At 44.1% G+C, this 16,469-nt stretch overlaps 2 protein-coding genes across 4 annotated transcripts; both read left to right on the plus strand.

Annotated features, from left to right (window-relative positions):
- The first annotated feature begins 251 nt into the window (after nucleotides 1-251).
- Nucleotides 252-7,286, plus strand: LOC311360847 (small ribosomal subunit protein uS14m-like). 3 transcript variants are annotated; one of them, XM_084480945.1, is made up of 7 exons: nucleotides 252-364; nucleotides 703-867; nucleotides 4,979-5,189; nucleotides 5,293-5,389; nucleotides 5,517-5,616; nucleotides 6,093-6,187; nucleotides 6,344-7,286. In XM_084480945.1, the coding sequence occupies exons 1-7, from the start codon at nucleotides 293-295 to the stop codon at nucleotides 6,504-6,506; spliced, it is 903 nt and encodes a 300-aa protein (XP_084337071.1). In that variant the 5' UTR covers nucleotides 252-292; the 3' UTR covers nucleotides 6,507-7,286. The 3 variants fall into 3 exon arrangements, with proteins under 3 accessions (XP_084337071.1, XP_084337070.1, XP_084337069.1); XM_084480943.1 differs by lacking the exons at nucleotides 252-364; nucleotides 703-867 and adding an exon at nucleotides 3,945-4,066; XM_084480944.1 differs by lacking the exons at nucleotides 4,979-5,189; nucleotides 5,293-5,389; nucleotides 5,517-5,616; nucleotides 6,093-6,187; nucleotides 6,344-7,286 and adding an exon at nucleotides 1,471-2,000.
- Nucleotides 7,287-7,872: 586 nt separating this feature from the next.
- plk3 (polo-like kinase 3) lies at nucleotides 7,873-16,255 on the plus strand. Its single transcript, XM_084480409.1, has 15 exons — nucleotides 7,873-8,240; nucleotides 9,365-9,472; nucleotides 9,620-9,736; nucleotides 10,151-10,280; nucleotides 10,568-10,655; nucleotides 11,072-11,167; nucleotides 11,449-11,647; nucleotides 12,147-12,273; nucleotides 12,498-12,613; nucleotides 13,598-13,718; nucleotides 14,049-14,132; nucleotides 14,959-15,121; nucleotides 15,366-15,495; nucleotides 15,649-15,762; nucleotides 15,917-16,255. Exons 1-15 carry the CDS (start codon nucleotides 8,022-8,024, stop codon nucleotides 16,112-16,114), a joined length of 2,010 nt encoding a protein of 669 aa, XP_084336535.1. The 5' UTR covers nucleotides 7,873-8,021; the 3' UTR covers nucleotides 16,115-16,255.
- Nucleotides 16,256-16,469: the final 214 nt, after the last annotated feature.

Consider the following 16,469-nt stretch of genomic DNA (forward strand, 5'->3'; position numbering starts at 1 on the left):
AGTTAGTATTAATGATGCAGTGATACCTGTGCATCTCTCACTGAAAAAAGAAATGCAACGGCTGAAACGCACATAATTAATTGGTTGTGGGATTTAGATTAAACATTTTAAATGGATGAATAAACGTCCATTTTAGGAATATTTTTATTTGTTGCATATTGATGTTTTCAAATATTCGTCTGTTTATGCCCTTTTCCTTTTATTTTTCGACACAGAACCTCCAACATGCGTTGACTCCCGGCAGCTAGGGGGCGACATTAGCAGGACACACAAACAGAGGAGCCTTGAAAACATGGCTGCCTGCAGGCTGGCGTGTTCGCGGGGGTTAAATGCCCTTTATTCACCTTTTGGAGCACCAAATCAGGTGACAATCATATGTTTTGTATTGGTTGTTGTGTGATAGTTGCGTCTAGTTGATGTCTTATTCGTTGGCTGATTGTGTCAGACTCGTTTCCAAATGAGCATATATCTTGACAAGCAATTGTTGACCTGCACTGACAACTACTGTCCATTCTACGTAAATATTTGTATTTGTTTTATATATTATATAATATTATACCCGACAAGTTTCATTACAAGTCCAATTATAATCAATTACAAGTGTCAATGCTTGATGCCTAGACGTAGCTCTCCTGCCTGGTCACTCACCGAAAACAGCAGGGATATTTAATTATATGGCAATTACCTATCGATTATTTATAGGCCCTGACCAGCTGCTGGGGTCGGGTGCAACAAGTTCGATCTTACTATGTGGACTGGAGGATGCTAAGAGACGTCAAAAGAAGGCAGATGGCGTTTGACTATGCGGACCAGAGAGTACGAATCAATGCTCTGAGGAAGAACACTATCCTGCCCAAAGAGCTTCAGGTATGTCATTTTTTAAACAGTCCAAATTGCTTCGCAAACTGAATGTTTGTTAGTGTGAGTTATGGATTATCATGACTACAAATATGTCTAAGCGAAACCGATGCAACGTTGTTTTCTCACTACTATGCACACAGTCCATTCGATTTTATAAGATGACAACATGAATATGAAGGTTTACTCTTTAAACGGACCTTACTTAGTCAAGACAACTGTAATTACATAAATCTGTTTCATCTGTCTGTATGGCTCTGGTTAAACCCTGAGGTTTTGATTTCAGAGTAAAGAATATTAAAAGGAGGTTATGAGCCATTATAGTGGAATTTGTCCATTGGCAAGTGGTGACTGTATCCGTCCCATTGACAACCACAATCACATCACAAATATTAGTAATTAATGTTTTTATTAAGTACATAACTATACAATATTGCACACATGCTACATACGTACATGCATTGAACACGCATTCTGACTCCCAGCAACACCCGGCTAACAAGGTCTGAATTAAGTGACTCAGGTTTTATTTTTACATTTTTTATACTTTGAAATTCCTACAAAAATAACCCCAATGCCTGTTGTACTACCTCAAAATGTGTGTTCCGACAGGAGGTGGCGGACAAAGAGATCGCAGCGTTGCCCAGGGACAGCTGCCCCGTGAGGATCCGCAACAGGTGTGTGATGACCTCCCGACCCCGCGGTGTGAAGCGCAGGTGGAGGCTCAGCCGCATCGTCTTCCGCCACCTTGCAGACCACAATCAGATGTCCGGGATCATGAGAGCCATGTGGTGATTGGATACAAGTGTGGGGGGGGGGGGGGTTGTTGGCTGGCTGAACAGGGACAAAACCATAAACGTAGATGGTTACTGATTTTGAGCCTTTCTCATCTTGCTGATAAATATGATTGCAATATCATTCCACAGAGTACCTTGATGTCTATATGGACTATACACCATCCTATGTAACTTGGATTTTGATGGGATAACATATGGTTTCTTAACCATACTGTTGTCATGTTATCATGCTCATGGCAGCTTCATGCATTGCCACTTGCTCCCTCTCAATTTGAATGGATGATTACGTTAGTTTGTATGACTTCATATTTATGCATACATGTGAAATAAATGTACATAATGTTACTTGTCTGTTCTCAATGTGTGATACAATTATAGAATATATATATTTTTTTTTTTAATAAATGTAAAGACGTACTGATTGAAAGAATAATTCACAACACAAAATGTTTTTAAGATATAAAAAATATATATCTTATAAAACAACCTAACTTGGATGATCACTTGGCTGGAAATGGAAAGCCCTACATCCAACTGTTATGGGGCGTGCTTGTCATTTGCTGAATCAGAGCCAACCATCACATGGCAAATCATCTTAACTGTTAGCGACTGACTTTCAGTTTACTGATCCACAATATCATTATTCTTTTGTGTCGTGTCACAGTAATATGGTGAGATTATCGCATGAAACATTTAACATTAACATAGCTGCCTTTGTGTTAGGTATAAGGAGTTTCCTTTGCTTGTGTTCTTAAATTCCACAATGGCTATTAAAGTTGAGCAGACTGAGCTGGGTTTTCCAGAGCCTTCCATGGAATCCCATTTTGGTCTAAATGTAATATTAATAATATGTAAAATTTAGAATAGAGGTTGGACTGCATGCGCTATTGGAACTACACTCTCCTCTCTGCAGGATTTATACACCAGTAGGTGCAGAGCCTGTAGGCTCATGAAGGATCCTCACCAGCCCAACAATAGACTGGTTCAGTTGCTGTGTTCAGGCTGTTGCCTCCCCAACCATGCCGCAAAAACAAGGGAGATTGAGTTTTGTTCCCCAGGCCATCAGAGGGGTATTCCATCAAAGTCGCTAACGAAAGTGGCGCTTAGTTGAGCCCGGTTAGAACTAGCGCCAACTTCCACTTGAGGCTTAAGCCGTTCCATCAACGCAGTTCAGCCGTACCTTGCTCATGTTAGTTCAAGCCAGGCTAACGTTAGCGGCGAACAGAAGCTACTTGTGGAGGTCTATGAGGAGTACAAGCATATAATAACTCAAAAAGGGAACACGGTAACCATTAATAGAAACAGGGAGGCTGCATGGCACGGTGATCTGTTGATTGCATAAGTAGTATTAAGCGTAACATATTTTAATTTAATATTGTCCATGGATTCGAAAGCAGGGAGATAGTCTCGAGTTAACGTGTCGGACTTGCACCCGGTCGTCCGGGGTTCTATCCCCACGCAATTAGTAATATAGGAAGGATTACTAGAGAAACCAAATAACTTATCATGCAATTTCTTTGAATATTCTTAATTAGGGAATTAATAAACGAACTCGGGTCGCGCCTATCACAGGGCAAGTGCTAGACCATTGACCCAGCCGCTGATTCCTGATTACGCGATAATACATCGATTTGTGTAAAAATGTGTTGAAAAAATAGCCACAGTAATAATAGATAGCAATTCATTGAATTGTTCCATTTGCATCATTTAATCTTAGACCCTTAGTGAAAATATACGCTGTTTGTACTTTGTAGCCTACTTCATGTATGTACATTAATGACAAAATTGTGAGGGCTTGGCGGAACCTTCTGATGGTACAATTGTTGCTGACAGATGGATTTCTCTGAAACACCGCTCAAGTTAGCCTGACAGTTAACCTGCTCCCGACCAGGTTAGTTTGGTCGGATAAATTGCCATGGTTACTTAGCGGAGATTCCCTTAAGTCACGTTCATGTAACGCAACTCTAGCTGAAAGAAGTCAGGCTAAGCGAAATAAGCCCGGCTTTGCGCTTAGCCTGCTTAGCCTTAGTCCCCTCAGGACTCTCACCAGTTTTCCACACCCTGCCCTTCTTATGCGCACTAAACATTAAATATTGTCTTATCTTGTCCACACACACACACACACACACACACACACACACACACACACACACACACACACACACACACACACACACACACACACACACACACACACACACACACACACACACACACACACACACACACTTAAGTGTGCTGAGGTTACAATACATGCGGAACTAATAAAATCGGAGTCAGTCGGACCTAATTTAATGTAACTCCCAGGCTAGTCGATTTCGTTATCGGGAAGGTTACTGCAGAAAAGTGTAAAAGGAAAGTTTAACTGCACAGGACGTCACAAAAAAACCGCAATGGACCTTACCGAACAGGTAGCTATGGTCGTTATACCTCTTTTATATGTGGATAGAGAAAGTGAACAGGGATTGCTTATGGAAGTATAATACGACGCAGTACAGCGGTCGGTAGCTAGCACATTGATAGCGACCGACGCACATTTACATTTGTCATATTTGATCTCACTCGGATTAAAAGTGAGGTTGGTCTTCGTCATCGTTCAACGGATTGGGATTTGATTTATATATTCATATTGTATGTCCGGAACTGTTGAGGTTTATCTTTATATTGTTGGTTAACATGCAGTTTGACTCTTTGGAATAATTGGCGGCACACTAACAGCATATTGGAGACACACCTCGAGACTATTCTACCAAGAACTGTAGAATATTCTGCTACTATTCCCCACTTATCTCCACACACTCACTCCAACACGACACATAAAAGCCGATTATCGGTTTATGAAGTTAATATACATACAATGTACTATTTGTATACACTTTTGTCTAGTTTAATGCCGAGACAGTATATTCATGTGACTTGGGGGGGGGGGGGGGGGGACTGAGGCGCTTTTCATTATATATTACATAAAACATTTTTGATCCCGAAATAATTCCGTTCCTAATCTTTATTTTAAGGTATCCAGTGAAATTGTTTTACCTTGGTTGCTGATGATAATGATCACATAAATATGATAATCTTTTTATGTAAAAACAATAAACGTATTTTCTTGTGACGCACATGATTTTACAAGTTGCAAATCAAGTGTACATCTTATAATAATAATACATGCATATGTGGAGCATATTGTAACAGTATTGTTAGTGACATTATTTAATCAGTTAACTAGGAAAATCTCATCCCTGCCAACAACCTTAATGCCAATGCTGACTTGTCTTTTCAGTGCTGTTGTCATGAAGTTTGATTTCTTGTTGATCCCAATTTAGATAAACCAACTGGAGGCAGACTTGCAGGAGCTGGGGTCTCTCCTTGAGAAGGCTGAGAGGAAGAGGGTGCAGGAGTTGCTGAAAGAGGAGCAGAAGAAGGTTGAGAAGGAGATCACAGCTAAACGTCAACAGAAGGAGCAACAAGCCAGGAGAGAGGCAGACCCCACAGCAGCCACCAAAGCAGCATACACCGTCAAAATCACTAACTATGGTGCAGCATTTTTACTTTTTGGACATTGGGCATTGGATTTTTAATCCCACGAGTTGCCGGACTTTCTTACAACAAATTTTCATTGTCTGTCTTTTCATTTCAGGGTGGGACCAGTCAGATAAATTTGTCAAGATTTACCTCACATTGAAGGGTGTACACACAATTCCAGCAGAAAATGTGGAGGTTGACTTTAAAGAAAGGTATGTTGAGGAAAAAATTGGTCTTTGCAGATTTTAAGTCCCTTCAAAAAACTGAAGCAGCAGTGCAGACGTTTCTGTCTCTAGGCTTTAACCCAACGTTCCCTTTTTATCTTTTGATTTTCAACAGGTCATTTTCTGTTCTGGTCAAAGATCTGGATGGGAAGAATCATCAGATGACCATTCTAAATTTACTGAGCCCCATCGATGCAAAGGAGAGCTGTAAAAAGGTGACTACGAGCCCTTCTAAATTAGCCTATAAAGGTTAATTGAGATAAAGGTAGTTTATCATTTGGGTTTGTCATTGGTCAATGGCAAGTCATTCTTAAGGGCCTCACACACCAACCAGATTATCAGTCGTCGGACAGTCTGGCGAGAAAAGGCAGTCGGACGATTTGGTCATGGCCGATTCAACATGTGCAATCGGCTGAAAAGAACACAGACGGCTTGAAAAGATCACCAACGGCTTTGACGACAGCCGAGCGCACAGCACACACCGAACAGACTCAGGTCACCGAGTTCGCCAGACTGTCCGATGACCGATGATCCGGTTGGTGTGTCAGGGCCTTTAGTCCACTGGGTGGCATTCTATTGTTTTCATTTTAACACCACTGATCTATAATATGCCAGAAATTCAATGCTTTCTTTCCGTTACTGCTAGTTATTATAATTTGATTTATTACTTATTGATTTATTTCCCTAACAGATAAAGACGGACATGCTACTCATCATGTGCAAGAAACAGACATCGAAGAAATGGGAATGTCTAACACAGATTGAGAAGCAGAGTAAAGACAAGGAGTAAGCTGATCATTACTGTTTTTTTGTTTATGGCGGAAGGATGTGGCCACCATGGAAAAATTAATCCTTGTTGGCCAAGCTTACCCCCTATTTACAACCAAACACGGGCCCACACACACTGTAGCCTCTAGTAACCCGCCTCCCCTCCTCCATCAGCAAGCCGGCCCCGAACGAGACCGCGGACCCCAGCGATGGGTTGATGAGCATGCTGAAGAAGATCTACTCCGACGGGGACGACGAGATGAAGAGGACCATCAACAAGGCCTGGTCCGAGTCCCAGGAGAAGAAGCTCAAAGGAGAAGACATGATGGACCTCTGAGCTGCACTGTTATTCCTCCCTCCCCTCCCTTTCCCCGGGTCTCCACAGCAACGCGACAAGCCACACAATGGGTTGTGACGGACCAAGGTCGGCAGCTGAAATGGCTGTCGTTTGAGATTCAGATGCATGTGTCTACGATTGTTTTTTTGTTTTTTTTCTTAACATGACATTGTGACATTTTGTTCTGGGTTGAGGCTGGGTCTGCGTTCGCCTTGGTCTGTGTGGTTCATAAATGGTAGCATGGCTTATTCCAACTGTACATTATATATCATAGTAATGGAAATGGGGATGCAAATATGATAGTGGAGAAATTGCTATGAATAATTCAAACCAGTGAATATTACATCCCCAAGATAAGGAAAACATGTGTGCAATCAATACATACTTTTGTTATGTACCATGATTCAGTCTTCCTGATACCTAACATGACAGGAAATGTTTAAAACTAAATATTTGAAATTTAAATTGTCAAATTTGACATGCTGTCATTCTGACCTGAAGTTTGAATCTGAACATTAGTAACCCTAGTAGTGATCTGTAGTAACCTTTCCTATGCCGAATGTGCCAGTCCCTTATCATTCCTTCTTACCATTCCACTCTTGGCTTACAGCATAATGCAAATGAATGCTCATATATTGCTTGATTCACAAGTACTTCCTTTGCACAGAGGTAGAACTTGATGAAATCCTACTTGAATCTATGTTGAAATGTGATGGTGTGTATAAAACCTGTGGCATTCCATTAATGATTTGGCTACAATTAAAATAACAATACACCATACTATAGATCTGTGTTTTTGTATGTTGACTTGTCTAACTGCTGGCCATTAATGTGATTTAGTTCTTATTTGGTAAGATCTCTGATTATTTTCGATATAAATGCATTTTTTTCCCATCAGCATAACGTCCACCAGGGGGCAACACTGACTATATTATGTACTATTGATGAGCGCACCAATACGTATGTGAAACCTCATGCGTAATCGATTTTAATTTGGGTTTGTTATATTTTGTGTTCGTGTAGTTCTATGGTATAATGGATTTTCTATGAAGAAATATAGCATATTTGACAATTATACCCTCTTCGCCTCTCAAACTTTATTACCCGTCATTGTCGTTGGTACGGCAGGCCTATACGGTTACTAGAATCATTCATAATTTTCCACGCCTGCTAAATGACTATCCTGCAGTAGGTTTAATCCTTTTTATCTCGTTGTTTAGGTTCATTGATAATTTTAAGCCAAGCTCGGAGGGGAGGGCGGTGCGTTGGGTTTGCACAGCTGTTTTTTCGGGAATATGTCTGGACAAATCGCCACGACTTTCTCCAAAAGTGCACCACCTTTTCACCCGCCCCTCTCTGTGACGTCAGCTCCTAGTTGATATATACGCCAGAGCGTTCTGCACAGGCAAGTCAGATGGACTGGAGTTGACTGCCACCCACGCGTGATTTGCAGAGCGGACAATCGGGGGCAAACGAAAAGGATATTTGGACTTAAGTATTTCCTAATTGCGCTACATGGATACCGGTTGTTTCAGCGCTGCTCAGCGCCTTTCGTGCCACGCCATGAATCCAGATTTACTGAAACCTTGTCCGGAACATGGACCACCACAACCAGCTGCTCCCCCGATGAAACCCAACAGGAATAAAACCGAGCAGATCAAACCCGAACTCGCTCCGGTGGTGACTGATCCAAAGACGGGCAGGTCATACAGTAAAGGAAAGCTCCTGGGGAAGGTAGTCTAATTTTCATGATTTTTGAGTTTGATATCAGTTACCCTATTTTGTCGACATCTATTAAGACAATTGGATTGTTGGATGATGCTGTCATTTAATGATGAGTCGTGTCAATGGCATTGGAACGACTATGGATAACGTACATGAATGACCGACGACAATTGGATCACGAATAGTTGTACCTACCCCAGAGCCGCGATCTTTACACCGGGGAACGACCTCGTGTTGGACATGACCAAACACTTACACCGCTCCGCGCGTCACCGCTGAATGAATCAAGCTCAAGGTGTGCCCGTTGTACGCGTGAATGTAGGCACCCGATGCCCCGGGTCTGCAACTATTTACCGAATGGGATTTTTAATGAAAGCCCCTCACACGTAGGCCTACCGATCGACTAGCCATTTTATTAAAAACGATTGATGATTTTGCCATCACCTCCCACAGCGTCATCCTGTCTTACCGAGAAATGCGAATATTGTTTGAATTATTTACAGGATGAAATTGCAATGCGTGATGATGGAGCAACTGTTACCAACGTGTTGCTCGTCACCGATGCGCTCCGTCGGGCAGCCGGCCAAGTCTGTTCTCTGTTCCCTGCCGCATAGCTTAGAATCTCTTGTCAATTTCACGGTTAATGAATGCAGTAAATCCGTCTGCCCCCCCCCCATAGGTCCTCATCTAGAGTCTTAATCACACATTTAACTGTCGATGACTAAGGATAACGTACGGTGGTCCTACCTCAATTACTGTGTCTGCTTAAGATAATGTGTCTGCACGTGATTCACTGTCAGCTGTTGGAAGGAACAAAAAGATCTTGAGACAAATCTTCCTTTTTGAGCCGATCACCCTTAGTGAAGGCGTTTGTCATATCTGCCGTTTAGGTGAGATGTCCTCAATGGGCTGTCTATTGATTGCTAGGAATCCCTTTGTTTCAAACCGTCTTGTGTTTGTGTCGGGCCTTGCAGGAAGGCAATGTCATCACTGTTGGCCTTTAATCATGTTGCTTGTTGTTGTCAGCTATCGATCCAGACAAAGCCATGCCAGTGGGGGCCATTGCAGATTTCCAACCTGCTGCTTTCCACTCTGACCGTTCGTGGCTGTTTTTTTTTTTCTGTCTGGCTCAGGGTGGGTTTGCACGTTGCTACGAGATGACCGACCTGACGAGCAACAAAATGTATGCGGTGAAGGTGATTCCACAGAGCCGGGTCTCCAAGCCACACCAGAGGGACAAGGTACGCCACCACCACCACCAACATGCTAGTCTTCATCTTTCAATGCTCAAACTACGCAAACATTTGGTGTTGGATTGTGATGGAGGGCCTCTGCTTCCATTTTGTATCACTCATTTGAATCCCGACGCTATCGTGCTGCGTCCACAGATCACGAATGAGATTGAGCTCCACAAAACCCTGTCGCATAAGCACGTGGTCAAGTTCTCCCATCACTTCGAAGACCAAGAGAACATCTACATCTTCCTGGAGCTCTGCAGTCGAAAGGTGAGTTCCGTGTGCAGTCGTCTATGGAGCCCCTTTCCATACGAACACCCTTCATCCGGTGGTTGGTTTGTTTGTTTGTTTCTAGCTGAATAATGCCAATCATTAATTCCCGCACTGTGCCAGCAAGGCTACCCCCTCCGACCTCCCTTCACCCCCCCCCCCCCCACCCATCCAAAGCATACCTCAGTCTTTCTCTGGCCGTCCGCCAATACATGATTGATTTCACTTAAGTCCTATACCCACTCTCCCCTCAGCAATTCATCAGCATGCCTTTCGAAACTGCCCCACGGAAGTGAGCGAGTTGTGTATGCTAGCGGCGTGGTTCATGCCAAGGGACGAGGCGATGGCTGTGCGTACCTCCGGGCGGAGGTGTGACCCTTTCGTTCATTACACCCTATCCCTGTCTCTCTGCAGTCCCTAGCGCACATCTGGAAGGCAAGACACATACTGACAGAGCCGGAGGTGCGCTACTATCTACGGCAGATCATATCCGGCCTCAAGTACCTCCACAACCGAGGCATCCTCCATCGAGACCTCAAACTAGGTATGGTGGCCATGTTATGCTACTATGGGGGGGGTCACTGGCCTTTGTCCTGGCGGGGGACACACACTTAATGGGGAGTTTCCTTCTTTTAGCGACCAGTAATGGGTTTATGTGGAATGCCTGTTGCGTTTAATTGATTTAGCGGGGAATGTGTGTGGTGTAATCCATGTCACGTTGTGTTGCGCGTTGTAAAGGCAGGCATGAATGTAGGCCGGGTGTTCGGTATGCATGGCAGCTACCTGTTCAGAATGCTGACTGGACGCATGGCTTTGTTCCTCTTGTTCCAGGCAACTTCTTTATCAATGAGAACATGGAACTGCGGCTGGGAGATTTTGGCCTGGCAGCTAAACTGGAGACTGTGGAGATGAGGAAAAAGTGAGTTTAATTTCCGAAAAAAAGCGGGAATCTTGATCAATCAGTTTTGATGAATAAGCGCAAACAAACAAACAAAAAAAATACGCCTTGTTTCGAAAAAACTACACCATTCCAGTTTGAAGCTTCCATATGTGAAGGATGTTAAAACATTAGCATGAAAAACTGCAAGTACTACATTTTGGTCCCTAACAGGTTTCCCAATGGCTGTTGGAATGTGTCTAACCCCTGATCCCATAGCCTAGTGTTATTCTCAGTGAACAGACACACGAGACACTTTCAATAGAATTTCTTTCTTTCATTTTGTAAGCCCAACGTTAAGGAACTTATTTCTCACCACAGGTGTGTGGATTTTTTCCTCAAAGTTTTCCAGTACAAACAAAAACCAGACAAAACAACCCTTTGCTTTTGTGTCCCAGGACCATCTGTGGAACGCCCAACTACTTGGCCCCCGAGGTGCTCAACCGTCAGGGACACGGCACAGAGTCTGACGTCTGGTCGCTGGGCTGCGTGATGTGAGTCTCTGGGTTATTTGCTCTGTGTGAGCACACACTGGTTGTTTGTGTGTTTAGAGTGTATAGTTCTCTAACCATTTGTGCTTCTTTACTGTTCAATTGCTTACCACTTTTTTTTTTTTTTTTTTGGTAAGAAGCTACAACAAAAACCTAATCACTATTAAAAAAAAAAAAAAAAAAAAAAAAGATCCATTGATTTCAGTAACTTTATCCAAATGTTTAGTACAGCTTATCAAAAACAATGTTTGCTGAGCTTACAGAATTGTCATTTCCCCGACCAGGTACACGCTGATGTGCGGCAACCCTCCCTTTGAGACACTGGACCTGAAGGAGACCTACAAGTGCATAAAGGAGGTTCGCTACAACCTGCCCTCAAACCTCTCTCCTGCTGCACAGAAGCTCATCAGTGGCGTGCTGCAGAAGGTGCCCGGCAACCGGCTGAACCTGGACCAAATCCTCAGCCACGAATTCTTCACCAAAGTATGCAAAAAATGTGCCCTTTGTGTTTCTCTGTACCACCAGAAAGGAATTTCTACAGGCTATATTCAGTTAGTTTGCGGTAGCCATTTTGTATAGTAGCCTGTGAATGATTCCTAGCGCTCTTTTCGCTTATTCTAACCAACTGTTGATTAGAGTAGTTTAATCTAAATATGCACAGTATTGGTAGGTTTAATAAACAATTCATCGTATTTTCTTCATAGAGGACTAACATTGATGCTGATACAAGAATTTAGCAATATGACACAATTCCACCAGGAGTGGTCTGACTTGAGCAGTATTTACTTAGTAAATGTGGAAAGCCCATGTTGTCCAAATGGGAGCAGCAGACCCTGCACATCTGCGTCTTACCTCCCAGCTATAGACTTCCTGCTAGAAGAACGTGTTCATTTATTTATAATGCGGCACAACCCGTCTCCCTGTCCTTGGCTGATTGTCTTGGTTCTATGTCACTGACTCCATTCTGTCCCTTTGTCTGCAGGGTTTCACTCCAGACAAGCTCCCCGCCAGCAGCTGTGTCATGGTGCCAGAGCTCCACCCGCCCAGCCCGGCCAAGAAATTCTTCACCAAGATGGCAAAGAGTTTCTTCGGCAAGAAGAAAGCCAAAGGTAAGGGGCTACATGTGTCGCAGAGTCAACGGCCCATCCCCCACATTTTTGTTATGTTGGTAGACTTCCCCCCCCCCCCCCACTAAGATTGTAAATGCATAAAGACATTCAATACGGTCTGTAAACTACATTTAACTAAAGGATCATGCCAACAACGATAATGTTGTAGTTTATAATCACGCCTTTCTAGTGGATTGATTGATTGATTTTGATTGATTCAACAGCAGAGAAGATTCCATGCGACGACAAGGACGAGAAGGATCTGTCTAGGCTGGTGTCGGGGATCGTGAAATGTTCGATCAGTCGACAGATCAGCTACAAAACAGTGGGACTCAACGAGGTACTGCCCTTATTTCGCTGCCATTATTATTTTTATGAGGTGGAAGCTTATTTGAAAGTGGTGTTGTTTTATGTTCCATAACGGCTATACTGTGGTTTAGCCGTTTGTTGGGTGCATGCTGAAGGGAGAGTACCTGATGTGTTTGCGTTGGCTGCCACACGCATCCCTTCTGAAACGGGGAGATGTGTTACTTCAAAGAGTTCAGCACAGCCTGTTCATTAACACCCTTGCTCGGCCTTTTCGTTCGCGCTCAGCAGTTTTTCTGGGAAATGGTGTGAAATCAAGTCGTGAAGCGTTTTTTTAATTAGTATAAAAATATTATGTAACTGGAATTGTACTCAAGTCGAAATGATAAAGGCATTTGATAATGACACTTGGGTTCCAGTACATTGAACCAATGGGAAGAACAAAGAAGGTCTCCTTATCAGAAATACTTAATTTATTCTCTGGGGAAAATGCGGATAAATAATGTGTAGTTTGTTCTCCTGAAGATTTTGGATGCAAGATACCTTGTTTTTAAGCTGCAGTGTAATAAGCATATGCTGTTCTTGGCATTTGTTTATTTTGGCTACTAGACAAATAAAGTGAAAAAGTACCTGGGCAGTGACAGCTAGCTGACCTACTTTATTTTTCCAGCAAAAAAAAAAGATCCAGAATTGCTGAATCATGGCACTTATGTTTTTTTTTTTTTTTTTTTTTTAATTAAGCGTCAGACCAGCCAAGATGGCAGCTGGCTGTGTCTTGTCACCCTTGTCTAGGGGGCTATTTATAGCACGCTTGTAATTCCATTATGATGGTTCAAGTTAGTTTTCCTCCCCAACGATCACATTAAGTAAATCGATCACGAAACCTCCCTTCTATTTATTGAATTGATGTGGGCCCTTCTCTTCTAATCATTATATTGAGTGTAAACACATGACCCGAAAAACAAGTTGTCTCAGCCCCGTCAGCGAGTTGTCAACCTGCGTTGTGTTTGTGCGTTAGGTGGCCTCCCCTACGGGTCAGCTGGTCAGCTCGTTGCCCCTGGAGCCCACACCTGCCGAGGAGGAGTCCAGGAAGTCTGTCTCGCGCTCCTTCAAGGGCACCATGGCCAGCAGCACAGAACGTAGGTTAAGCAGCCCTGTAGGAAATTACATCCTCAGCCATTTCCTCATGGGTTCATTCCCCTGGTTTTCTTCTGAAATGGGTGACTTTCTACTTTTGAATGGTTTGGTTTGATAAGCCAGTTATGGATTATTACATTTGTTCCATGACTTTGTTTGAGTAAAAGAGGCTTGTGTGTTGGCGGTCATGTCTTTGACAAATATCTTTTTGTGCATTCATTTGCTTGTTGCTGTCAATCCATGTTCCTATACCAGGTCACTTGCTTGCAATGTCTCGCTGGTATCACAAACTCACTTTAAATTGACTTCCTTTTCCCTTGCTCTCCCCTCAGCGTGTGAGGATGGCTCCACCCCTGCAGCTGTTGCTGAATCGGCAGCTAAAGTTCTCAACACATGCCTGGCAGCCATGCCCGCAGGTAGGCCAAGTCACTCGCTCTTCCTACGAGCATTGCAGAATTAAAGCGCGGGCAATGCAATTAAAAAAATAATAGGCCACTGCAATTCCAAATATAGCCAGTAAATACATTTACTGGCTCTGAACCTGACCAAGTGGAGTATTCAACCAGTCTTCTATTGGTACATTTACATTCTTCGGGGGTCTTTGCCTTGCTGATGTTGCTTAAAATGGATCTCGAAGATTTAGTGCAGATGGGCGTCTTTTCCTTCGGCGCTGTCTGATGCGTTTCCTTCTTCTCCAGCGAAAAGTGTGGTTATGTAATTGTGTTCTCTCCAAGGACGAGGGAGATTGCAACATTCTAAAACTGGGCTACAGAAGCCTGGCTTTAGAGTAACGTATTGCAAGGGGAATCTAAAGCGTCTCGCCGGTAGTCGAGGGATACAAATGGCATAGGGAGTGGCTTTGCCAGTGAAGTAAAAGGGGGGGTGGTAAATGTCGAGTTTACACTAAATAACAAACGGCCATTGTCAGCGTTTAACTCTGCCCCAGTTTGTTTTTTGTTCCCTTTGCTTGGAGATACATTCTACGAAGAGTGAGTTGGTTCCTTTTTTTTTTTTTGACGTCCGTTCCCCTTGACTCTTATCTCGTGTTGAGTCACGAGTACAATGACTCCTTCAGATCTTTATTTTACATTTCATGTTTGTCCTTAACTTTCCAAATTAATGAACCCGTGCTCCCCTTACTACATTGTAATCACAGTGCGCATGGTGTGTTCTAACCTTCCATTGTTGTCTCCTTTCCTCACCCCTCTCCCCCTCCCCTCCCCCCATTAATCTCCTCCCCAGCTACCAGAAACCCCCCGTGTCTGTCCAGACCCGAACCCTTCTTGTGGGTGACCAAATGGGTTGACTACTCAAACAAATACGGCTTTGGCTACCAGCTGTCCAACCATAGCATCGGCGTGCTCTTCAACGAGGGGACCCACTTTAGCCTGTGTGACCAGCGCAAGTAAGGGTCTTCTACACCGTCGCCATGTCTGTCGATGACCTAAGGGCGTTGGTTTAACAAAAGTAGTCGATAGACCGAGGAATCTGACCTGTTGCACAATGGCTCTATTCAGGTTGGGGGGGGGGGTGGGGTGGGGGGGTGGGCTGGCGGGGGGTGAAATAAGTGAAGCAGCCATTCTGGATTTCGCTCTGGAGACTTGTCTGTTGTGGCGCAACTAACGGCTGTTTGTTTTCGTTCTCAACAGGACTATCCACTACTGTTTGACCAACAACAAACACTTCACCTTCCAGACAAGCTCTCTGCCCGAGCAGCTCCGCAGCCAGAAGCAGATCGTGGAGCTCATGGCCAACTATATGGAGCAGAACCTGATGGAGGTGAGACCTACTGAAGTGCTTTTCGTACATTTTACAGTTAAAAATTGACGATGGTTCGATTGGTTTTGTAGCGAGACTGCCTTTGACCTTCAAACACGGGGAAAACACTGCAGTGATGTAATGTGAGCTGATGTTACCCCCCCCCCACCTCAGGGTGGAGACCTGCACTGTGAGGACCAGGCTTCCTCTGCCCCACCGCCGCTGCTGCTCCAGTGGGTGAAGACGGACCACGCGCTGGTCATGCTCTTCAACAACGGCACCCTACAGGTTCGAACTGACAACCCCCCTCTTCATTTATTTTTCAGAAAACATTTTTATATAAAGACTAAACAAAAAAAAAAAGTGTGGATTCTGCGTTAAACCTTCCACTGACGACCCAACTTACCTCTCCACCCCCCCCCCCCCCCCCCACCACCACCAGGTGAACTTCTACACGGACCACACCAAGGTGATCCTGTGCAAGGCGGCGGACGGCTCCTACCTGCTCACCTACATCAGCCGCGAGCGCGTCTCCTACACGTACCTCCTCAGCATGCTGTCGGAGATGGGCTGCTCAGCCGAACTGCGCCACCGTCTCCGCTACGTGGTGCAGCTGCTTCAGCACCACGCTGATGCCTGAGCAGCTGCTGCTGCTGCTGCTGCTGCTACCGGGCTCACTGAACTATGGATGCCTGGGAGACATGTTCCCCTCTGCCCCACCACCACCACCACCGACGACGACAACGTAGTGGACTGATCTTCTTAAGGGACCGGGGGTTTATTTGGGGTGTTGTTGCTAAAGGCAGTGGATCGGGACCTCAACTGTGTTTTTTTTGTTATTTAGTTTTTTTTTTTTCTCCGCTCTCCATATGCTCTATCTGGACTGGAGCCTGGGAAGCGGGTCAAGTTCTTGTTTTCCCTGGAAGGGAGCATGTTGGGAGTTGTAGTCAGGAAGTGGATGCCTGTTTTTAGTTAATTTTTTTTTTATATATAAC

Source organism: Micromesistius poutassou (genome assembly GCF_964030765.1).
Source record: "Micromesistius poutassou genome assembly, chromosome: 16".
Classification (NCBI taxonomy): Eukaryota; Metazoa; Chordata; class Actinopteri; order Gadiformes; family Gadidae; genus Micromesistius; species Micromesistius poutassou.

Excerpts from the sequence above, each read along its gene's own strand:
- LOC311360847 (XM_084480945.1), top strand. The coding sequence starts at position 293 with ATGGCTGCCTGCAGGCTGGCGTGTTCGCGGGGGTTAAATGCCCTTTAT. Across the intron at positions 365-702 it reads CTTTTGGAGCACCAAATCAG|GCCCTGACCAGCTGCTGGGG; the intron begins GTGACAATCATA and ends GATTATTTATAG. Across the intron at positions 5,390-5,516 it reads GAGGTTGACTTTAAAGAAAG|GTCATTTTCTGTTCTGGTCA; the intron begins GTATGTTGAGGA and ends GATTTTCAACAG.
- plk3 (XM_084480409.1), top strand. The coding sequence starts at position 8,022 with ATGGATACCGGTTGTTTCAGCGCTGCTCAGCGCCTTTCGTGCCACGCC. Across the intron at positions 9,473-9,619 it reads AGCCACACCAGAGGGACAAG|ATCACGAATGAGATTGAGCT; the intron begins GTACGCCACCAC and ends CTGCGTCCACAG. Across the intron at positions 9,737-10,150 it reads TGGAGCTCTGCAGTCGAAAG|TCCCTAGCGCACATCTGGAA; the intron begins GTGAGTTCCGTG and ends GTCTCTCTGCAG.